This window comes from Bactrocera oleae, chromosome 2, assembly GCF_042242935.1.
Source record: "Bactrocera oleae isolate idBacOlea1 chromosome 2, idBacOlea1, whole genome shotgun sequence".
Classification (NCBI taxonomy): Eukaryota; Metazoa; Arthropoda; class Insecta; order Diptera; family Tephritidae; genus Bactrocera; species Bactrocera oleae.
In genome coordinates this window covers 58,990,457-59,015,618 of record NC_091536.1, presented here as the reverse complement: position 1 = coordinate 59,015,618, position 25,162 = coordinate 58,990,457, and the positions used below count along the sequence as shown (strand labels likewise).

The window sequence follows — 25,162 nt, the reverse complement described above, 5'->3', positions numbered from 1 at the left end:
TTATAAAGACGAAAAAACGAATCCACTTTGGCAAAGTTGCGAATAATTGCAACGTATATTTTAGTTAAAAAAACAATAATAATTAAAGACCCAAAATTAAATTTATGTGTATGCGAGTATAGGTGTGTGTAGATGCCTAAATAGTAGGTGATTTTTTTGTGTGCGTGTGTTTATTCATTCACTTGATAGACATTCAACGACATTTACTTTACCAACAACTAAAATTGACACAAGAGACACCGCATCAGGTTCCTCACCCACTATCGTGTCGGCCTCAGATGGATTTATCCACGACGTGTCATTGAAATAGGAAGTTAGCTGAAAAAAAAAACATTGAGGATATATTACTGAAAAGTGTCAGAAAGTTTTTGCAGTAAATAAATACGATGTATTATGCTGTCCGTTATTTACAAAGTTTCTTTTTTTTGACGCCGCCCAATAAAGTTTTAGTGTTTGTTTTAAAGAATATTATCGACAGCAATCTCTTTATTTTCACTTTAAACCGTGCCTAAATCATTTTACCTTTCGCATTATATAACATGAGGTTTTTTGCTATTTTTCATTGAGCAAATGAACTTACAACCTTGTAAAGAAGATATACATAAACAAGATTCTACAATTTTCAAAAAAGGGTTTTTCTATAAAACCCTTATAAATTCTATTCATCTGATATCTGATGATATAGATTCTTATGTGCGGTATTACAAAGTACGACTAGTGAGGCATTTATCTCAAAAATAGCTTCGATTCGCTAAGCGTTGGAGAGTAGTGAATCGAACAAACTAGACCAGTTTTTCAAACAAACTGGCTGTTCCTAGCTGTGTACGAGTAACTTATGCTTTAACATGTCCTCTGACGCATGCTCAGTTGTGTCGCCTTTCTTTCTATCGCCAGATAACTTTTTTTGTAACTTGGCTCTTTGTAAATGGCTCTCTGGTATCTAATTCAACGCGATAACTTTGTTGTTGCTTTAAAATGTAAATCTTTTGACAAGAGAGCAGCATGAAATCTAGTGAGTAGAAGAATGGCGTATTGCTAATAACTAATCTATACTAATATTATAAAGAGGAAAGCTTTATATGTTTGTTTGTTTGAATTGAATAGGCTTCGAAGCTACTTGATGGACTTGAAAACTTCTTTCACTGTTGGGAAACCGCACCATCTTCGGTGAACATCGGCTATATTATATTTTCTAAAAAGTTAAAGATTCTTACTAAAACGCCAGTAATGTTAACCAAGGTGTAAAAAAATTACCTTAAAAATTCTTTACATAGCATGCGCTGGGAATACTATTCATTATAGAACAAAATAATGTACTACGACTATGCAGCACATATTATTATCTACAGCCTCCTAACAGCATATATCTGACTGTTGTAGTTATGTCACAATAAGTGTTCTTTTAATTGAAAAATAATAATTAAAATAAGACCTCTGCAAAAGCTCGTTATTTGTATCTCGGTATTAATCCTTATCAAAACTAATTACTTCATATTCAAGACTGTTTCAATATCTTTATATAACTTTTTGAATTATTCGATTCAGACATTCCATGCGAAAGATATAACGAATTTGACTGAAACATAATATACAATGTATATGTATTGAATAATTTTTGCTTGAATATATTTGCAATATATTTTATGCTTTAAAACACCCTAACTCTGTTGGCTTCATTGGCTCCGTTGGCTCCGTTTGTCTCCGAAAATCATAACTTACACCAAACACAGCATTTTTAACAACAATATACAAAATAATCACAGTAAGCAATCCACTTGCGCTGGCGCCATCTGGAATTAAATAATAATGTTGCCCTAATCGTAATGTTGTTTCATGTTGAAAATGGATGGAAACAGTTCCTTCGTTCTTTTTTTTCATACACATAGCATAATAACTTTGATTTTTTATCGTCTATATCGTTCTGAGTATTAGATGTTTAAAAAAAATTAACCAAGTATATTTCTTATATGAAACAAAGTATAGCATTGGTATTTAAAATGAGCATAATCGGTTGTCTATTTCAGCAATAGGTTTAGTTTAAAAGTACTGTAATTTATAAAAGTATTTTGTAGAAAACTTGAAATATTTCACTCTCCTTTAATTCATATATAGAGTTCATTCTTATTTGTTTTAGGCTTTATTTCTTAAGTTACCACTTATAATATCATATTTTCATATATATTTCGAGTAAAAAGAAGATTTGATTCTATTTAGCTACGGTATCGTAAAAAGGTTACTTTGCCGCTGTTTTCTAAACGTAATTACGAAACATAAACAATATTTTTTTAAATTTCAGAAGAAATAAAAAGGAGAAGAAGTATCGAAAGCTCAAGACTTTCAATTGTAAGCTGTCCTGTACTCCTGACTCATATTATTAGGCAAACTATAAAAAACGTTAAACATTATAACTCGAACAACGACTAATACCTACCACATTCCTCCTTCTCCGTTATTTTTGCAAGTCATTCTTTCTCTAAAAGGCTGCCAAATTTTATTAACGCGTTGACGCGAATATTTACCATTAGCGCACCAAAGCCAAGCCAACGGCAAGAAGTTTGTTGTACATTAGTTTAATAATCCTTTTGCATTTGGAATTTGGTATTTTCTAGCTACGAGAACTTTTTTGTATTCACTTGCAATTTGCGCACAGGTCAATTTGCCATCGTAACTGTCAAGTGGCTGTCAAAATATGACAAGAACTGACAGCTCAACTGCGAATGTGTGAGTGACTTCAAGAAAAATTCCACTGCCATCACCACCTGCAGACACGATGGAAAAATAATAATACCGTGTGCAAAAGCGAGACTTTTAGTTTCCTAATGAAAATCATTCATTATTAGCAAACCGCACCCAAGACATGCTAATATTCGAAGCTCTAGTTGTTGTCAGAATACTACCATAAACAGATGTAAACAGCTGACGTCACTACGTTTAAAGAAGTGCTTGCTGTCAATATTTGCAATAACGACACTAAATTAAAAAAAAAAGTGTAAGTATTCAAGCACAGGGTTGCATTTAGTCTGCGTTAACTTTTTGACACTTTACATAATGATTTAATTGTATAAGGTTGACAGCTGTCGTAAACGTTTTTTTAAGTGATGCACGGATCATTGTGCCAACGCTGTTTCAATGCAAAGTGCTATTAGACGAATTTTCCATGATTTAAATCTACTTAGGCCGAAATATTAGAGAGATTTCAACAGATTTTAGTAACCCTTAACAGCCATTTATAAATCAATTCTTTCAAAATTCGACTCCAGTCGTAGTATATTTTCACAAAGGCGTGAAAGCCTAAAGTTGGTGTTAAATTTGCAAAACCTCACCATTTCAGTTTAATTGATCGCTCAGCAATTTGCCGAAATTTACAATTTCATAGTTTGCGGTGTAACGGGTTCGTTAACGAATTTGCACTTTAAGGAAGTGTCGTGGTATGAGACTTGCGATATTCGTAGGCAGCTGCGAAGCCAGCCAACGTAAATTCACTGTAATTGTTTAGAGCTTTAAACAATTCTCTATCTTAACTCTCACACATAAACACAGATGTTCAAATGTATGCATGGATTGCAGTTGATGGGTCGGTGGGTATGTTGATGGCTGGTCAGCTGCTCTGTGGTTTGCCGCCACAAATTTAATCAATTTACTAACCGCAAGTTCAGTGGTTACACAATTTGGAAGCGAAGCGTGTACATTTCGTTATTTTGGGTCGGTACTACTAAAGGTTAGGTAAGTTTGCCAAAACTTAGACTTAAAATGCACAAAATGATTCGACTTGCTAACAACTTGGAGCTTGATAATAGCAGCATTTTATATTTAGCAAAGGAAACATGATAAAAGTCTAGTACTGTAAAATCGAATTGATTGAATATTGATCGGTTTTAGTAGCAGCATGTGAAAACTAACCGAAAGATAGCATTCTTTTTCCAGCTGCTAAGACAGCTTAAATGGATAGGACCGTTATCGAACTATATTAAAAAACTCGTACACTTACCAATTAAGAATCTCAAGATAATATTATACAAATGTTTAAAAACGCACCATTCACAAAGAGAAAAGAGATTAATTAAAATATAGTTCATATAATTTTACCGCTATAATTGAAAGAAGGAAAACAATTCCATTAATTCGTATCCGCACGCAATATATAATATCTCAGATTATTCCCATTTTGTTCACTGTGTTATTGTTTCTAACACATAAAAACAATCGATAAAGGATTAAATCTAAAAAAAATTCAGGATAACGTGACAGATAAACATAGTTTAACAGTTCCGTATTAGACCGTGATCCGCCCATTTTTAGAAAAATTTTCATTTCACATAAGCTATTTCACCGATTGAAAACAAATTTGGTTCAAAACGTTTTATTACATCCGAAATCACATTATGACTACGGTCAGTTCTAACAGCTGAATATATTCGACTGCAAAATATTTTTCGGTACCACAACCGAGCAATAAAATGATGAATGCATTTATTTTTGTTACTTCAGCTGACCGAGTTGTAATGTGATCGAGGAAGTGGGCCGCTACCAGCTTATCTAGTATCTAGTACTTGTGTTTTACCCCATTTGTGATCTAAAATGCATATAGCCTGGGTGGGTTTAATGGGTAATTTCATCGTTTTCTTTCTTGCCAAAAGAAAAATTGCTTATGAAAGCGAAAATCTTTCGCAGTCGGCGTAAAGCTTGTATGAGCAAGTGTTCTTTTTTACATAGAAATATGATTGTAAACAACCGTAAATTGGACAACGATGGCATTCGCCAGAATTTGATTTGGGCATAAAGGTATATTCAAAGGCGCTTAACACAAATTCCATCAAAACTGTTTGATGGATTAATTACGGAAGGAATTGCTGTATTAATGGAATTTTAAAGCCTTAAATACATAGCTGAACGCATAATGTTTTCGCAAATAGTAGTTCATTTAATTGATTTTTTTACAAATAGCAAATAATTAAATATTATAGTAAATAAAGCAGTGCGTGGCGTATGGCCAAACTTTAAGGTCGCATAAAAAAAAGTTTTATGTTGATTGAAAAGAGCATAAAAAGAAATTCACCCATAAAACACAAATAATACTTAGCAAATGCGTAAAAACCGCAACTGCAACAATAATAATACATAAAGGGTGATTGAAAACCGCAGTGTGCAGATGCCGTATTTTTACACGCACTTACAGCCAATTAGTAGTGCGCCAGCAATGCATGTATTAAAAGCCAACACACTTTCATCGGCTCAGCACTGATGGATTTTCGCCGCTGTAATTGTGGTTACTTCGTTATTCTTTCCTCTTTCATTTAGCTTCGAAATTTTTTCCGCATTTGTTTTATTTATAAATTAACGAAAGTAATTGATTTAATTGTTTACTTTAGTTAATGCAATTTGGTTACAAAAACACAAAAGCATATGCATTTAATACAAATAGAGAAAAGATAACAATGGCGAAATGAAATGAAAACAATAACCGTTAATTAATAATGTATATATGTGTTAGTGCATGTAAAGCCATTCGATTTTTAAAACTTTAATTAAACACAAATATTGGCATGCCCACACATTACAAAGAAATCGAAAATGAATAGTTACTCATACGCCCGTTAGCGAAATGATATTCATTGGTATTCACTAAAATAATGTTGATAATTTTTTCCATATTTTATTAGCTTGTCTGTTTATTAGCCTTATTATAGTTAGTATTAAGATATTATGGAGTAAGCGGATACTTAGTTTCATACGATCACTGTCTCAATGGCACTGATATTTTATCCGTTCTATTCGTGAACTAAAAGGTAACTAGATGTTTTTCAACTTACTCTTTTATTATAAGATAAAGTAAATAATAATGTGCCTGATTATATATAAAAATAGTTTGTTGTTTGAAATTTGATTACTAAAACATTTATACGCGAGTAAACTTGACAAAGTGAACTAAAAAACTAGTAAAAATGTTAACTTTCGCTTAACCAAAGCTGTAATATTCTAAACAGGTTCATTTTTTATAGCACAAAAGTATAAAAAGGACTTTTTCTTGATTTTCATCGGTCAATTTATATGGCAGCTGTATCCTATAGTGGTCCGATCTGACCTTCGGAGATTGGAGCAAAGTCAGAGATTATAATCTATGGAAAATTTTGTGAAGATATCTCGTCAAATAGAAACGGTTTCCATGTACATGCTGTAGTGATCTGGTATCGACGGTTCAGACAAATTAGTAGCTCCTTGAGTATAATTGCACTGATAAGTACTTATGGCTTTTGAATTTCGGTTAAAGGTTGACAACTTTGAGTATTATTTGAAACAGCTTGTAAGTTGTCTGATAGCAATAAAGAAGATGATAGAAAAAATGTTCAACAAAAATAAATCCAAACAAAAGTATGACAACTACGGTAGAGAAGGCTGGCGAAGGTATGCAAACTATCAACCGAGGAATTCAAAAGTTAAAGAAACTCCACTTAAAAAATAGTTGGATGCTCCTCTCACATGTCATATCTGAATCTGTAAACATGGAAAGTAACATAATAAATGGAGGTACCTCGCGACTCAGTTCTCACCACTGACATATACTTTATTTTTGCTCGTCTCTTAAACTCTGAACCGTCAAGTCGTTGGTTTCTTCTTAGTTCTGTCTGCAGGGTTCCTCTTTTAGTATTCTCCCAATCTTCTATCAAAGTTCCAATACCCTTATTTCATTCGTGATCAGTTTCGCAGTTAGTTTCCTTTTATCTCCCTACTACACGGAACGATTATGGATATAATCAAGACTTCTACTTTTTCAGCTCCGACTTTGAGCTCTTTAGTGCTGCTCTCTGTACGACATAAAATAAACGAGGGAATTCGTTTAATAATGAGAGAAAACTTAACAAAACTTCCATTTTTATCAGACATATATTCAGCGGATTCAAAATTTCTCTTTTACGGTAATATTTACAGCTTGCGTTGTTGCACCCGTGATCCAAAGAGTTGAAATATTATAATATTAATACTAACTATAATAAATTCAACAGGCAATCTCTCTAATTTGCTTGAAACTAAAGGCCCTAATTAGTAAGCAGTTAATGGTAAACATTTTAATTTTGCAAACAGAGAGATATTACGTCCATTACGCAAGGTAAACGTTATCTGTTAATAGCTACTGAGTTTTAAGAATTTCATTCAATAAGAGGTGCCACATATAAATTTGGATTTATTTAAAAACTCAAAGAATAATAAACAATATTAAAATGTTAAATTTCAGAATCATCACTCATCTTGATAAGATAGGCCAAGGCTTTTTTGATAACGGAACAAACATGAAAGCAAGAAGGTTTTAAAAGATATATTGTACATTTCTAAAAATTCAATTACCCTAAGCTAACAAAAGTATTATTAGGTTTTTATACACTGTGCGATTTATTGCCGCGTTAATCGTTAGGTGCGTAAAATGCCTACCTAAATCCGTGATTATCTCTGCGGTAATAAATAATTTTGATGTTCGTAAAACTTTGAATATATTTCTCTACTTAACTTTTAGCTCCACCACGATTCGTAGTGTACTCTTGCTAAGCAAGAGTAAAAAGCAGAAGCAACGTTTAATGAGACAATAATATTTATACTAAATTTCGGCTGTAAATGCCACTATAATAAAAAAAAAAGTTAGAAGAATTTACTCAAAATCCGATGGCAGGGACTTTCACAAAAATATACCAAAGATAAACAAAAGTCAGAAAGTAAAAGTAATGTAAAGGAAATGTAACCGATTTGCAAAAAAAAAATGGAATGACAAAAACAGCAAAGCCTGCGAAAGCTAGACGAAATTGCGGATTTAATTTAATTGGCAATAAAAATGGTCAACATATACCATATAAAGGCCACAAACTGAAGGGAGGATAATTGAGGTGCTCCAACGTTGATGGTAACTTTTTGACAACGAGAATAAAAAAGAGAAAAATGAAAAGTAAAAACAGATGATTGTCACATAATCATTGTAATATATTATATATAAATATGTTTTACCTCTCTGCTTGTAATCGCTCTCTGGTATTTTAATTGGAACAACCAGATCTATTAGACAAAATTTTGTAAATATTTTTTGTAAAGATTAAAAAGTTCAAAACTTAAACATAGTCTCGCCATAAATTCTGTACGAAAGCAAAGTCGCAAAAAAAAGAGTAGCTTTTTTGTTGTTAAGAAGTGTATAATCATATACAATAATATGTTCTATGAGTGGGGAGCTAGGAGAAAATCGCAAGTAAAAATTTGAGCTTCTCAACAACTTAATAATTATGAGAATGTGTGTTTACCACATTATTCATCGTTTTTTCTAAATGTATACAGCTGACAAAAGAAAGAGAAGTGGTCGCCCACACGTGGTGCTAACCAATTCAGCCATAAAAACTGTTCACGATGTATTCGCAGAATTCCCATTAGAAAAAAGGAAATTATTTCAACGGAAATGGCTATACCGACCAGATCAATGTCAACACTTATTCGAGATGATCTCAACATGAAATAATACCGTCGGTCAATTAGTCATCTTCTGACAACGCGTTCGAAACAAAAATAGGTTCATCAGATTCAAGCGAATTCTTCAGCGGCACGTGGTCAACAGCCATATAAGTTTCCTTTTTAACACGCTTTTATTAGCTTCACTTGTATGTCTGTCTGTCAGTTTGTAACTCTACTGTACAAATAAATTGCCATAACTAAGCTGCGCAATAAGATACAAGACTGTTATTTGATACACAGGATCACATTAGTAAGGGGCATCTGAGGTTTTTTTTTAAAGTGGGCGTGGTCGCGCCCCCTAAAAGGTTTAATGTGCATATCTCCTAAATCGTTGAAGCAATAATAGCAAAATTCACTGTGAGCACTTTACCTACAGTGTGAAAATGGGTGAAATCGGGTGACGACCCCGCCCACTCCCCATATAACGATACTGTTAAAAAATACTAAAAGCGCGATAAACCAAGCACTAAACACGCCAGACATATTAAATTTTATCTCTAGGATGGTATTGGATGACTTTATAGGAACCGCGTTCAAAATTAGTCAGTGGGCGTGGCACCCCCCACTTTTAGGTGAAACCTCACCTTGGGGTCTGCCTAACCGATTTTAACCAAATTTATTATACTATCTGCATCAATATTACTTTTCACAAGTTAACAACGTAAATTTTATTACGTTGTTCGAGAAAAATTCTACATTCATGCACCCTCTGTTAGAAATTTATAATACTATCAACGAGAACTTAAAGAAAAAATCGATTGACAATAAATCGAACTAAAAAATGATAAATAAATATAGTTTAAAAAAACTACAAAAAAAAAACGCTTTTAAAGAATATCGAACTAAAAAGTTGAAAATTATTTTAAAAATTTACATTAAAAAATAGTATATAAAAAATACTAGTATAATTGAGGAAAAAGCTTGGGGCGCTTTGTGCCATAATTTTCGTATATCGAGCGCCCCACGCTTTTTCCATAATTATACTAGTATTTTTATACTCTCGCAACCTGTTGCTACAGAGTATAATAGTTTGGTTCACCTAACGGTTGTTTGTATCACCTAAAATTAATCGAGTTAGATATAGGGTTATATATATATAAATGATCAGGATGAAGAGACGAGTTGAAATCCGGGTGACTGTCTGTCCGTCCGTCCGTCTGTCCGTCCGTCTGTCCGTCTGTCCGTCCGTCCGTGCAAGCTCTAACTTGAGTAAAAATTGAGATATCTTTATGAAACTTGGTAGACATGTTTCATGGTACCGTGAGACGGTTGGTATTGCAGATGGGCGTAATCGGACCACTGCCACGCCCACAAAACGCCATTAATCAAAAACAAATAACTTGCCATAACTAAGCTCCGAAATAAGATACAAGACTGTTATTTGGTACACAGGATCACATTAGGGAGGGGCATCTGCAGTTAAAATTTTTTTTTTTAAAGTGGGCGTGGTCTCGCCTCTAATAGGTTTAATGTGCATATCTCCTAAACCGCTAATGCTATAATAACAAAATTCACTGGAAGCAAATGTTTTTAGCACTTCTATTGACGGTGTGAAAATAGTTGAAATCGGGTGGCAACTCCGCCCACTCCCCATATAACGGTACTGTTAAAAACTACTAAAAGCGCGATAAATCAAGCACTAAACACGCCAGAGACATTAAATTTTATCTCTGAGATGGTATAAGATGACTTTATAGGAACCGCGTTCAAAATTAGACAGTGGGCGTGGCACAGCCCACTTTTAGGTGAAAACCCATATCTTGAGATCTGCTTAACCGATTTCAACCAAATTCGGTGCATAACGTTCTTTTCATGTTTCTATGTCATAGTGCGAAAATGGGCGAAATCGGATTACAACCACGCCTATTTTCCATATGACACCATTTTAAATACCACTTGATTCTTTCACTTTCCACTATGCAAATCAAGCAACAATGATTATATCGGCGTAAAACTTTGCGTGAATAATACGTTTAAAGTATTCCACCTTGTGACCAAAAATTTTCTAAATCGAACCAAAACTGTTTAAGCCCCTAAGTACTAAATATGTGGATCCCAGCGCCTATAGGTGACCTTCTACCGAAAATATCAGTCAATCCACAAAGAAATCTCAAACGAGTATACCATTTGACTTTGCGAGAGTATAAAATGTTCGGTTACATCCGAACTTAGCCCTTCCTTACTTGTTTATATACTATTTATTCAAGTTAATTTTTAAAATTATTACAGATAAGGAAATGTTTACTATGCAAAACGACAAAATCTATAATCGTTGGTGTGGAGTCTCCTGAAAAGGCGTTACACCTCTTCACTTCTGTGATAAAGGGGTCAAAACTGGGCCAAAAGTATACCAACATAATTTTTTTGAAGGAGTGGTAAAGCAGTTAAGCAATACTCTTTTCCATGGAGGGCATTGAATCTTTGAGTAAGATACTGCTCCAGCACACAAGGCACCAAACCTTAAAATGGCTTAAAAGAAATTTTCCAAGTTTCATAACTCCAAATTCGAGTCCACTGGATTAAAATTTGTGGTCAGAGTAAGAGAACATGGCCTTTTGAATACGCCATAGGATTTGGAGGGTCTCTAAAGTTTTATGATTCAAGCAGCGTCGTCAATATCACTAGAAAATGTGCGTGTTGCAATTGAGTAATTGCCGGATGAGGGTAAAAGTAAAAGGTGGTCATTTCGAATAAAATTTTGTACAACGATAAATTAGTATTTGTTTAATTAACAAAAACTATTTAAAAATGTATTATCGTTTCATTTTTATAACGGCCTGAACTTATAACAGAACTTTTCGTAGGACGAAATAATTGAAAATAACACTTACTAAAAGTCGTGACTAATAAAAACAACTGCGTCTTAAATTCTTTGTATTATATAGATGTTTTAATTAAATGTTAAGAACCATGAAAAGAGTGATTAATAATTCAGAAATTACAGTGTGTCGTTATGTACCCTCTAGGAATTTTCGTAACCGATAAGTGTTTGCAGCGAAATGCATGCGTTTTTTTATATCAATCCAGCTGAGTTTGATATTTAATTCAATACTTTTCGGCCGAAATCACACTTACTTCTTCTGTGGGATATTTACATCTTGATAGTTACACCTTTTTCAGCGCCGAGGCACATTTTTGGCTTAAAGAGTACTAGAGTAAGTACAATTTCAATATTTGAAGACTGTTTTCAGAAAAGAGCTTCATCTAGAGCGGCATCCCGAAAGTGTGTTCACGCTTTTTTAAAACTCAAGATATAATCAATGTTATCGTCAGTGGTGAGGTAAAATGTTCTTGCAGGGCACGATGAAAGAAGACCAGTTAATATCAATTCACTAATTGGCTGTTTGAATCCGTTAGCACAAGTTTCGTGCATAAACGTTAAGTTCATACTTATAAACCAACTAAAACTGACTAATGATATACCAAATTTGGAGCACTATTTATTAGATAATAAATGATGCCAACTTGGGCTTACAAGATGATCTTAAAAAAACGCTGAAGGCTGATACTAAGGAAAACAATGTCCAAAGTTGGTACTCCGTACATAAACTCATACGCATGCTTTCCGTTTCCGATATATAAGTAGGTTATAATAAGATCTATTGAACAAATTTTTAGAAAACTGTGAGGATGACTAGAAAATGGAAGAGGGCAAATGTATAGGCACACACATTAAGGTGAGTCAAAAAACCTAATGTTTCTTTTTCGCTTGGTACTTTGAAAAATTGGTTGATAGACACCTTCAAGAGAGGCTCTCCAAATATGAGCTCGTAATTGTGACGGGAAGGTCCCTCGCCTACCAGTTTGGAATTTTTTTGTTACTATCAGATGAAAAAATTCATACCTCGCTTCCAACTACTAGAAAATATTATATAAAACATTTTAAATTGCAAAGCCCAATGATAATATACAAAAAAAATAGAAATCCGTTAGGCGGTGGACCTTCCCATTAAAATGAAGAATAAATAATTGAAGAACCTTTTTTAGATATATCTATCAATCAATTTTCCACAGCATCAAGCGAAAAAAAAACTTTCGGTTTTTTGACTCACCTTAATGTACATGCATAGTTTCGGTCGCATTATGCCAGTAACGATGGAGTGCCAGTACCCCGTGTTTTATGTTTTGTTGTGTATTCTGTAATTGAGCAAAGTAATCTTCAAAATATAAATTTTAAAACAAAACATTAAAAATATTAATTAAAAACAGACATATGTATGTATATGTAAGGTTAATATTTTAATGATGATTGTTAGTGGATGTAAATTCCATGGCTTATATTGCATTAGTGAATTCGTAAATAATTTTTATGCAACAATTATTTAACTTTTAAAATATGAAATCTTAATTTTGCACAAAATTCATTTGTATTTCCTCCACATAAACTTTTGTCATCCTCAGAAAAAAAGGTTGAAGAGCTCAAACAACTTAAACAAAGCTCCCCAACACCAGTTCGAGAATGATTATTTCATGATAGCAAATGCCCACATAAGAACATTGCCAACCTCAACGACTATGTATTTGACAGTTGGTTAGTAATGTATGGTACATTGCTTGTGGCGATGCGGCGTAAGCTTGTCGTCCGTTTTTGAATGAAATTAATAAGATTCACTGTGATAATTCTGGGCAGCTCTAATTTAATGTTTGCCTTTTGAAATAGCTATAAAATTGCGCTTGTGGGCAAGCAGACGCAAATAAATAATTGCTCGCCTCTTAGTAGGGATCAAATGTCAGCAAAACAACAGAGTAAATAACGGTAATTGTACTTATATTTAAATAATAAAGTACTGGCAGTAATAAGAAAGTATCTGCTGCAAAATGGAAGGAGCAGAAGCAAATACGGATAGCCAAACACAAAAGTGTGGCAGCAATTATATGCGAACTTAAAGCGCTCAATTGTATGCGCAAACAAGCGAGTGATTTGACGAAGGAAACTAAACTCACAATTTCATATCGGAACTGTAGAAATGGCGAGCAAGCATACATACAAATACACCTACATTTGCCATATCAACAGGAAATGTGCTAATAAGTGAAATCTGTCTACATTGCACAGTGGGAAGACTGTGGTAATAAGTGGGCATTATTTAATTAAGGCATAACCAAAAATTTAAAGCAGTTCAGTCGTTAAAGAAAAGCGTTTTTATATTTAAAATATCATAAGTTATTTCAAAGTCTCCCATTAATTGAAACGCTATGAGATAGTATATGATGTACGTCATTTTTTTTTTATTTTAGCCTTAGTATACTTAAGTTTCTGGATACGTGCATTATGTATTGTAATAATTAACAGTATCCCACCAGTGGCTTGAAATTAATAATAATATTGAAAATGTAAAAGTTCTGATCTTCCTAAGAGTAAAAGAATCCACCAACTTAAGACACTTTAATAAGTTGCCACAAAAAAACCAAAACTCTAATTCTGTTTATTTACTTTTCTGACAAGCTGCTTTTGTGATGTACATTGCGTTGAATTCGCTAATAGTTATAAGAATACTTACCGTATCCAGGTATACCTAAAGTAATTCGAAAATTTCCTGGTCTTTCAGTATTATTAACCATTCTCGAGTCGCCATTACTCTTTTATCAAAAATTTACATTTTAAAGCAAGAATAAAATTAGCGGGTTGAATCCGATAGTTAATACTTTATTGAAGTATTGAAGGTAGTATCCTGCTACCTCATTGAACTGGCATAGACGCCACTTGAAGCTAAGAGGTTAATATGAGCTGACGAGGAAAGAAGAATTTCTTGCTAATTTGTGTTATAAGAGATGTTAACCCAATGTTGCGCCGTAAGCTAGTTTGTTTGAACTGCTAGGATAATGCGTTTGTTTCGCCACTGTCTCACACTGAGCGATTCGAAAACAGCTGTTATAAACTATAAGTATTGTTCTTGGGAATTTGATACTTTCTACTAATTTCGAACGCTTTGTGTACTTGGTGATATTGAAAATCAACACCTTAGACACATACAGTTATATCGTCATTGCAAGAGATACAATGAAAAGGGAGAAATGCAAGATGATATCATTGCATCTAATTTAGGAGAGATCTACTTATGTGTTATGTTTATTTTAATCTTCGTTCTATTTACGTATATGTATGCGAACAAATATTTTGATTAAGGAAACAGAACTAAGCTCAAATCAAATTGCTGTAGAATATATTCACTTTCAATGAGAGGGGCAGCCAATGGGTTTTATTTTAAATTTGCTTATATAAAGTTCAGATTGTGCGAAAAAATTTATTGTTGGTTGTATATACATATAATAACGATACAAATAATGATACTGATCTTCATATAAATTCGCATTTTGAATCTGTTTGGAGAGTGGATATACATGACTGAATATGGCTTTAAATAATCCAAATATAACTCACGCTACTGATTCAGAGTGAGAGGATCAACATAAATGAATAAGAAAATGTCAGCAGCGGTACCTGTATTGAGAGCTCCTAACATCTCTCCGTACTCCATTTGGAGTAGAGTTCCTATTTTCCATCTTAAAGACGGTTAATAATTATTGTAAGGACCAAAACTATTTACTTATTCGATGATATCTGAGAATAAGTATGAATATTTACAAGTTTTGCTATGGGAACGGTATGGGGGTTACTTTAGACAGCGCAATCGGTCTGTTATTTCGTATGCGGCACACTGTGCGCTCCAGTCACTTCGAGTATCCATAGCCGTCGCCAAAGGAAAGTATGGGAAGCGTTAAGTAAAATATTGAGTTTGACAATAAAAATAGATACAAGTTGTAAGTTTTGTTATTGTAAAGTAGTAGACAAAGACGTCCGCAGCACTGATATTGTTTATACATTGCTTAACACATTCACACTTTGTTGGAACGCTGGCGCTACCCCTGACATTGTTGCAATGCCAACGTAACGGAAGCTTTTACGCAGATAGCAGCAATGTGCAACTGACCATTAAATCTTTGAGAGGGTGGTGCTGAGTCAAAGTGCCATGGAGACGTGAGCAAGCGACAGGAAAGACAATGAAAGGAGGACAATTGCAAAGCTTTACTCATCGCATCACTGCCTACATTTTTTTATAGATTGTGTTGATATGTAGACCTGCATGTGTATTGTTACGAGACGATGAAAGTAAAATTTACTTGATGTAGCTCGTACATAATATGAGTGTGTTTATGTGTGTGGCATGAGCAGCTCAATTCAGCAGTTAATGGTCACTAAACTTAAAAATATCTGTTAATGCTTCCGGCAAAAGTGTGTCTTGCGGCTGAGCGACTGTGTGCGTTGCTTTGACATTTCATTTTAGTTTTCACACACCTCTCTTGAGTGTCTAGCCGTATTAATATTTATTATGTTGTCGTCGTATATATATATATCATCATTTTGTAGCCCTGTGCAAGTAACCTGTACAAGTAACAACAACCGTAACACAATAAAAAAGTTTGGCGAGTATAATGGGCATTGAACTCGCTTTTGCTGCGTGTTGACTTTGTATATGGTGAGTCGCCTTGCGGGGCAGCGGCATGCGAAATCATATTTTGCTTTTGTGATTTGTCAAGGCGATATTACGGGCTTTATGTAAATTTGCTGTTGTCCACCATAGATTGGCTTTTGATTCCAAATATGGGTGGCAGAAGTTTGCCAGAAGGCGCGAAATATAATTGCTTTAATATAGACTTTGCGTCATTTTAAATTATAGCTGTGGGCTACTTGAAAGAGGCCTTAACTTAATAATTTATTTTATTAAAGCGAATTAAATTTTCTTCTTTAAATCATTAATTTAATCGTGGCAACTTTTTCAAAGTTTACATTTATAGTCATTTATTTATCTAAATTTTGGCTGTTCGAATTGACCACGGGAATTAAACTTATACGCTAGGGTAAAGTAAGCATCTACAGAACTCTACACCTGTTCAAGGATGGTGGAGCCCAAATTAGAACAGAAGCATACAAAGAGCAGCTACTACTAGAGCTATCTAGCGATAGAACAACGTCAAATCAGCCACTAAAGTTATTTTATATTTACTGCCCAAAGCCTTGTTCTGTAAGTGGATGGCAGCGAAGTCAGCTCTCGCACTGAGAAACTCCCGCCTCATAGTCGTCTGCAATAAGCGACATTCTAAGATACTTGGCAAAATCGATTTTCTACCCAATACCATGAATTTTCGTAATCTGCTAGAATTAAACCTAAATTCGGTTCCCAATATTGCCTTCCCTACCAGAGAAGAAGGGGTGCGGTGGCCAGGTACACAGGGATAAGTATCTATACGGATGGGTCAAAACTTTATAATCAAGTGGTTTTGGGACTTTAGCAGGCACTATCCTACAATCAGACTCCGACAAAGAGGGAACTTATATGCCTCTGACTTGTACATATTGAATCGACAAACTTCGAAGCAGCAGGCTTTTATATGAAAAAAATCGCAACTATTGGTAGGAGGTTTCTTGGTTGAACAAAAAAAAACTTTTTGTATCGATGAAGTTCATGAAAAGTACAGGATGGTTTACAATGGGCTTCCTAAAGGCCAAGTTGCGTCGTCAGACATCCACTCTACCTACCTACATGCCTATGTCCCCTAAGCAATATGTCGTTATTTTAAGGAAATGGAGCTAATTTATAAGAGACGAGAAGCTATTAAATTTCATTTCAAATTCTGTTTAAGAATATTTGATAAAACATACGTTTTTAACTCCAAACTTTTTTTGAGATAGTGTCTGTATTCGTTGCTGTCGTGAGTAATGCAAAATAATGACTTCGCAAAGATTAGATTAAAGCTGAAGTTAGGTTAGGTACTCAGACTGATACTTCGGTTCCTTGTAATCAAAAGACCGCCACATATCAACAAAGCTCCTTGAAGCTGCCATAAAATTGTTGAGGCAGGTAATCTCTATTCCAGCCATTGTGTCTTGTTCGGTTGGAGAGTGGAAGACTTACCGTGTGAGATTCAGTGAGGCAGTGTCCAGTAAGAACTCCCGTCGTTGCGGTAAGACGCTAAGGGCAAGTAGTTCAATAGACCTTTTACATTCCACCTTGATCCAGAAAAATATCATGTAGCCAATCCTTACCAGTCTGATTAGATTGGGATAAGGATTCCCTTTGTTATGAGCATATCAGTATGCAGTTTCCGGTGATTTCGCTATGGCCATGAACTGAAGCCAGTCTGATATAGAAATAAGTTGATGATATTGCTAGAGGTCAGACACTTTTGAGTAACATTGAGCGCGCGGTCAGAGAGGTTGCACTTCGAAGCAGTGCCTCTACCGTTTCCTTAATTGGAGCCACTTCTGCTTACAAAAAAACTTCAATGGATTGGTATCATGAAGCTAACTTAAGTCAATAGAGAGCTTTTAACAGAAAAATCCCTTTACAACCTTACTCCGAGCACATATACCTTGTTGGCATGAACGTAAAGAACAAACCAAGCGCCTTAAATTTTTCGTTCTGAAATTACACTTAAATATGTGAATTCGGAATAAAACATTTCATTTTTAAATCACATCAAATAAGAAAAAACGTTAACTTCGGTTGCACTGAAGCTATAATACCCTTCACAAATACAAAGGCTACTTACAAGAACCTGATTCCGATATAATTTCAAGAAGATACCTCGTCAAATGAAAGAGTTTTCCGTACAAGCACTTGGTTTCGATTGCTCAATTTGATATCGATATCGGCCGTTCCCACAAATGAGCAGCTTATTAGTAAGAAAAGGACAGGTGCAAAATTTCAGATCGATAGCTTAAAAACTGAGGGACTAATTCGCGTATATACAGACAGAGGGACAAACTGACATGGCCAAATCAATCCAGCTCATCATGCTGATCATTTATGTATATATTATATTTTATAGGGTTTCCTACGTTTCATTCTGGGTGTTACAAACTTCGTGGCAAACTTAATATACCCCGTACAGGATTTAAAAATTATTCGATCTCTTCGTTTGTATGTGAAAGTATAATACAGACCGTACCCGAATATCTTGATTTTGAAACTAAACTGTAGAAACCCAGATATATATAATAAAAAGATTAATTGTTCTCTTGAACGCTCACACAGGGCCGTTATTGTACTATGTCGTCATATAGTTTGCTTCTTTCGTAGGTATCCGTCGAAGCATCACATGAGTACACCGTAAAGTAAACTTTAGCGTTTTGAAACGTTCCTTGTGACGCTAAGATAAGTAATAATGAAAACACATGTGGTCGTTCAAGCCAATAAATTCATAATGATATTCCTATGAAAAAAGGTGCAAAATTTTGTTTTTGAATTTTGTTTTGACGGTAAAAATAATTTATTTATTCTAAATTTTCAGATATGCACAACACAAATAGCTTTACTTTAATGGCAACATAGGTAAACACCTGGAAAAAAAAACGAAATTCACTGATATGAATAGTGATTACATTCAGAGCTGTGAACCGGATAAAATGTAGTCGATTCAATACATTTGTTTGTAAAGTGAAGAAAAATGCTTAAAGGATTGTTTGTTAAAATAATAAGAAGAATGCTTTCTAGAAAGTTTTCGCTGATCTGAGATAAAATATGTCGTAACACAAATGTCATCTCTATTGAAGCCTAGAAGCTAAATCATTTGAAAATCCGTTTTACTTGAGAGAATTATTTGATTTTGTATTCTGAAAGTATATTTGTATACTCTCTCTTTTCTGAAATACGATAACTTCCCCATGAGTACTGATTTCAACAGTTAACGAAGAATCTTTAGTAGCGAGCCTTCTACTCCTTTCAATTCGAAATTACATATACTTGTATTTCCTGGTAATATTAAAGATGCTATTTCATTTCGAAATGTGACAAACTTATTTATATTTGTGGTTTTCGATTAGAAAATTTAAAAAAAGTATATAAAGTGCTTAGTTTAATATGTAATGTTGCAAACAAAAAATTTATTCTTTAAACGTTCACGATTAAAGGTCTTTGACTAGTTTTTGAAAAGTAACTTTTAGAGAATAAAACTATCGGCAATTTATTATATCTCTCATGTGATTTCTGTCTACAACTCACATATATAATTGCCCCACGAATTAAACCGTTTTCTTTATTTTAAGCAATCAATTTAAGTATACGAAATGCTTCAGATAAAATGCTAATGAGCCGCTTTTATTTTACAATGAACGCACAAATTTGTGTATAGCACATGGTGAAATGTGAACACGAGCGTTAAAAGACGTAGCAAATTTACCACCAACAGCGAAGTGAACATAGCTCAGAGCGCATAGCATTACCGTTTGCACAAACAGCTTCCATCCAGCTCTGCTTGCCCAAACAACGAACACATTTGTAGCCGTTATTGTGTGCATGTGTAGTAGATCGTCCATACGAACTGAGGGGTGAATGAGGAACGCGTGAGAGTTTTAAAATAAAATGAGGTTGCGTATACGCAGTACTGCCCTTATGTTTGCTGAAGCACTCCACGCGTGGTGGTATATTTGTCAAAAGCAAAGAGTCTTTAAACGTAGTACCTCGCTGTTTTATTTTCGAAAAGTTTACACATTACCAAATTCTTCCATGGCACAAGCTTAAAGGTGCCTAGCTTAAATATACGACTACATAAGAACTTCATGGTAAATGTGGTGTTGTTACTGTACTATACATATTTTGCATAGACGTAAAGCCATATTTTTATACCTTGAACAGGGTATATTAAGTTTGCCACGCAGTTTGTAACATCCAGAAGGAAACGTCGGAGACCCTATAAAATATATACATAAATGAGGAGCATGATTAGCTGAGTTGATTTAGCCATGTCCGTCTGTCTGTCCATCTGTCTGTCTGTATATACGCGAACTAGTATCTCAGTTTTTGAGATATCGATCTTTAATTTAGCATATGACCGTTTCTCACTAAGAAGCTACTTATTTGCCGGAATGGCCGATATCATACCACTATAACATATAGCTGCCATACAATCGATATCAAGTTCTTGTTCGGAAAACTTTTTCATTTGACGAGATATCTTCATGAAATTTGGACGGAATTATTATCTACGGCAATAATGGAATCTCCGAAGAAATGGTTCAGAACGAATCACTATAGCATATTGTTGTCATACAAACTGTATAATCGGAAGCAAGTTATTCTAAATACCCTTTTTGTGAAGGGTATTATAGCTTTAGTGCAAACGAAGTTAGCGTTTTTTTTTGTTATATTGGCAAAAAAAAAGGTCTCTCAAGTGAGTTTCGAAAGAGCTAAAATTGCGAAGAATTTCGAGCATTCAGCACTAAGGACCATAACAACCATGGCTCTTAATACCCTTCTGCATATAGCTTCCATCGATATAGCCGATATGGTATGGTGTATGGTCGCGAAAGTTTCTCACAAAAGCTGGGAATATAAACATGCAGATGGGAAAAAAGAAAATTTCGGAATACTAACACGCTTTTATTTTTTACTGGATCATTTGGATCATCGCTTCGCTGAATACTACCAATATTTTCTCCACAGTTGTAGTGTTAAGGCTGCCGGGATTAATTCATCAATATATAGCGTGTTTTTCAAGTCCATAAGCTCATTAAAAATGAGATCAAGATTAGTTAGGGAATACCTTACCTCACTAACAACGGTATCGTCTTGATAAGACTAACTAAACACATAACTGATATGTATAAAATTGCCTTGCTTATAGACGGGAACTTATCTATCAAAAAAAATTAGTTCACACATTTGTCGAGAATGTTGAGAAATGAAAAATATTTTTTAGGAAAAGGAAGGGAGACGGCCGTTAGCTTTAGCGGTACTAAAAACTTCTTTTACATCCTTTAGAACATAATTTAAACAAGGAAGGTAATACTTCATTAAAGGTCTATTTTCAAAACAAAGGTCCTTTTTACTTGTAACAAATGAATTACTTATTAAAATCTATTTTAATTATTTCAAACATCCAAGCTGAATTGATAAATGAAAAATTCCTAAAATATTCTTTTTTCCAACACAGTTGATTGTGAATTATTCGAAAATATTAGGAAAATATTCAATTCGAAAAGCATGCGTGCTCTTGGTTGCTTGAAGCATATTCTGTGGGATTGTTTGATATAATTTAAAACAAAAGTAATTATCTTATGCCTAAAACATTTTTTGTGTTCAATTTTCAAAAAAAAAAAAAATTATTATTTTAGGGAAAATTTCATGAATGTATGTACGTCTCTTGATATGCATGTAGACATGCTCTTGTAGAAAATGTATTATTAAATAATAAATAATAAAATCAATAAAATTACTAGAGTGCTGAAACTTGGAGAAACGAGAGAGAATCATTATCAATTAACCTTTGTACTCCGTTTTTGGCTCTTCTAAAAGTGGTCCCACTTGAAAACTCTAAAGGAAGCTATGTTGGTCTTCCAAACACACGACGTATTCGTATACAACAATGTGAGGAACAACACATCAGAACAAGCAGCGGCCAGTATATTGATTGAATAAAGAAGAATTCACGATAAGAAAGCACTATAACTCAGCCAGACATCGCTTACAGCGTAACCAGCCAACGAAAATCGACTGAAGGAAGCAAAAGCAGCTCCTGAAGTCGGCAATTACCGGCAGCAAAAAATTATGTTTTAATAAGCTCTGTGAAGAAGCAAATAAAGACCACTGGGGAACAGCTTACAAAATCTGTATGTCGATATTTAAAAAAGCAGCATAAACATTATTTTCGAAACACGATCAGATTCAGTCACTGAAAAAGAACTGTCGCCATAGAAAAAAACAACAAGGCGACTAGAATGGATGGCATACCCAACACATCTCTGAAGGAAGTTACAACCTTACAACCTTATCTGTTCGCTAAAATGTATAACGCTTGTATAAAAGAAGAGGTGTTCTCTGATACATGCAAGGCACCGCGTTTGGTTCTCCTCCCAAAACCAAAAAAAAACAACAGATGAACCTTCATTGTACCGACCTCTGTGCATTCTCGACACAATGCAAATCTCTGAATGAAATACGCGCACCTGTATACTTCATAAATATCATTATGAGCTATTTTAAAAACAGAAGGCTGATTTTCGATACTGACGAAGGCACCAAGGGTTACTCTATCTCGGGTGGAGTAATACAAGGCTCTGTCTAAGCTCCCTCTTATGGAACCACATGTGTTAAGGGGTGCGAAGAAGACAGCAACCAAAAAAAGTAAATATAACACATTATAAAGAATTATGACAAACAGAGGCTGCGACTCAGGCTCTAGACATCAAATCCTATGCAGGATCAATAAGTAGTGCTTTCCGAACCATATTAACTGACTGTGCTAAATTAAAGCCAGTATGCCGCCCATTGACATCCAGGGAGAATAACTCGAGTGATTATATCAACTATCAGCGCATAAAACAATATCTGTAAGGACAAAGAAAAGGTACAAGAGCACCAAATTGTGGCAGCAGCGGTCGCAATCCTCATCCAAAGGAAGGTGGATCCACAGACTGATACCAGACATCCAAGTCTGCAAAATAGAGGATACTTAATATGTCCTGTGACTCCCACGAAGGAATTTTTAACCGATCGTTCCGTGGGAGAGTCTGTAGTTGCGAGTAGGTTAGGTTTAGTGGATTAAAGCTCCGCACTTTGGCTTTCGAGGCTTCGCCTACTCTAAAAACACCAAATCCATATGATTTGTAAGAATATAATTAAAGACCGCACTTTAAGTAGCCTATTAAGCTCAGTCCTTATGTGAAGTGACCTAAAGGGTTGAGCTTTGATAAATGTGTTAATTACAATACTTTGTGAAGGAAATATTCAAAAGACCAAAAAAGTGAATACATTACATATGTATATATTGGTCTGAAATAATTCTATAATTATATTATTACTTATATGCTCTATGTATTTATATGACATATCTACATAGATATACACATATACTCACACATGTGAGCAGTTTGTTTTGTGTGTAAACAAAAGTTGTATCAAAAGTCTTGTGAATACTCACGCAAGTTCAGCCAAGTCCACGAGCGGATGCTGCTCCTGTCTTTAACGCACTGTCAGAGTTGTGCAGCTCGATTTCATTATGTCTGGCAGCTTTAGCCCAGTTTTGTGTTATTTATTTAAGTGTATTTAATTTCATCGCTTAACACATTAGTAGAAAGCCACTTGAGACGCATACTCATGGGAATTAGTGTTTGTGCGAGTCTCCATATATGTAATGTGTCTATCAGTGCGCGTGTGCTAAGAAAAGTTCCGTTTGGCTGAATCCTTTCATTTCACATACTGTGTTCGCAGAAAACTAGTACGTTTAGAAATTTGAGATTTGTAGATGTTATTTGTTCTTTAACTTTTTCTTTGACTTTCCTTTTTCCGCTATTGTGAACTAGAATGTTGTACAAATGTTTTCTAAAATCTTTTTAAATGAAAATTTTGATTTCACTCTCTTTCATCGAGACCTGTGCCATAAGCTATTATTATGAACCTGATTCCTGAACTCAAGATAGATGTATAAAATTTTGTGCTTAGACATTTTGTTGCTTTTTACTCTAATTCACTATAGCCGAAGTTCCAACCGAAATGCTGCACCGGGTCATCGAAAATTGGTGTAAACGCAGGGATATATGCAAACGGAGCCGTGGTGGCGACACTATTGGCGACCTCTCGTAGAACGAAATTTTCAGCCATGTTAGTATATACAAGCCACCTTTGATTCGTCAAGCGTTGGAGAGTAGTCAATCGAAAAAATCGAAATGTTGGTGGCAGTTGGTGGATAGTAGAAGGGCTTTATTGTAGCCTTTACTTTATCAAAAATAATATTGCCATATTATCTCAACGTTTTCATAAAGGAACTGCCGTCTTGGTATGTGACGAGTTTAAATAACCGCTCTGACCCGGCTAAGCCTAACCAATCAATTAATGACAAATGCGTCATCGCAAGGTCGCATTTGTGTACTAAGTCAGTCAATTTTCGGGGGTTTATTATATTTGAATATTTAAGCAAAAACCTGATTCTTGTTTGTATTTCTTTAATCAAAGTCCTTGGACGCATTACAACCTTGCGAGAAAAATTTCCATTGCCTTTGTTATTAGGACATCAGAGGCCCACTCCATAATCAACCACCTCAAAAATGGCAGCACACTGTAAATGACATTCGGTAAAACTCATATTTACATGCAAAAGGCAAACACTTGGTATAAACTCTCGACAGTCATGCAACGCAATCAATCGATTATTCGGTCTCTGGTTACCTTGAATTTACCATCGGTGGAGTCAATATGTGTGTATGCCAATATTTATTTAGCAAATACCATTGTGGCTAACTTGTATAGCTAAGAATCGAGTGCACACTCGCATGCTTTTAGAATAATTCATGTGTAATCATTAAATGCTTCCAAATCGGCTAGTTTATATGCGTAGTCAACTGCTTGAAAATTTATGTGCATTCTTATGGCCGCACACATGCGAAAATGAACACACATACACCCACATATATGTGAAGAAACGCATTGACATTCTTTCAGCGGCCAATTCGTTTGTCAAATGCTAAGCAACAATTACGAAATAACGCTCCAGCTCCACAGCTCAAGCTCTTTACAAAGTGGTGGCTCTAAGTAATTCACGCTTTTGGTGGTCACAGCGCTTGCACGAGCCCCTCAATTAATGCAAATGGCCAGCATCCATGTGCATGTGCGTGTGTGGAAAATTGTGCAAATATTAACATAATATTACTTGGTATTTGTTTGCTTTGCCACACAAATGACCAATT

At 34.7% G+C, this 25,162-nt stretch overlaps 1 protein-coding gene across 2 annotated transcripts in view; it reads right to left on the bottom strand.

Annotated features, from left to right (window-relative positions):
- Positions 1-25,162, bottom strand: part of Dop1R1 (Dopamine 1-like receptor 1) — a 116,133-nt gene that overhangs the window by 69,147 nt on the left and 21,824 nt on the right. Inside the window, exon 2 of one of the 2 annotated variants that reach the window (XM_036378456.2) lies at positions 213-318. In XM_036378456.2, the coding sequence (XP_036234349.1) occupies positions 213-318 (106 nt within the window). The remainder of the gene's footprint in view (positions 1-212; positions 319-25,162) is intronic. The other variant, XM_036378457.2, reaches the window with a different exon arrangement.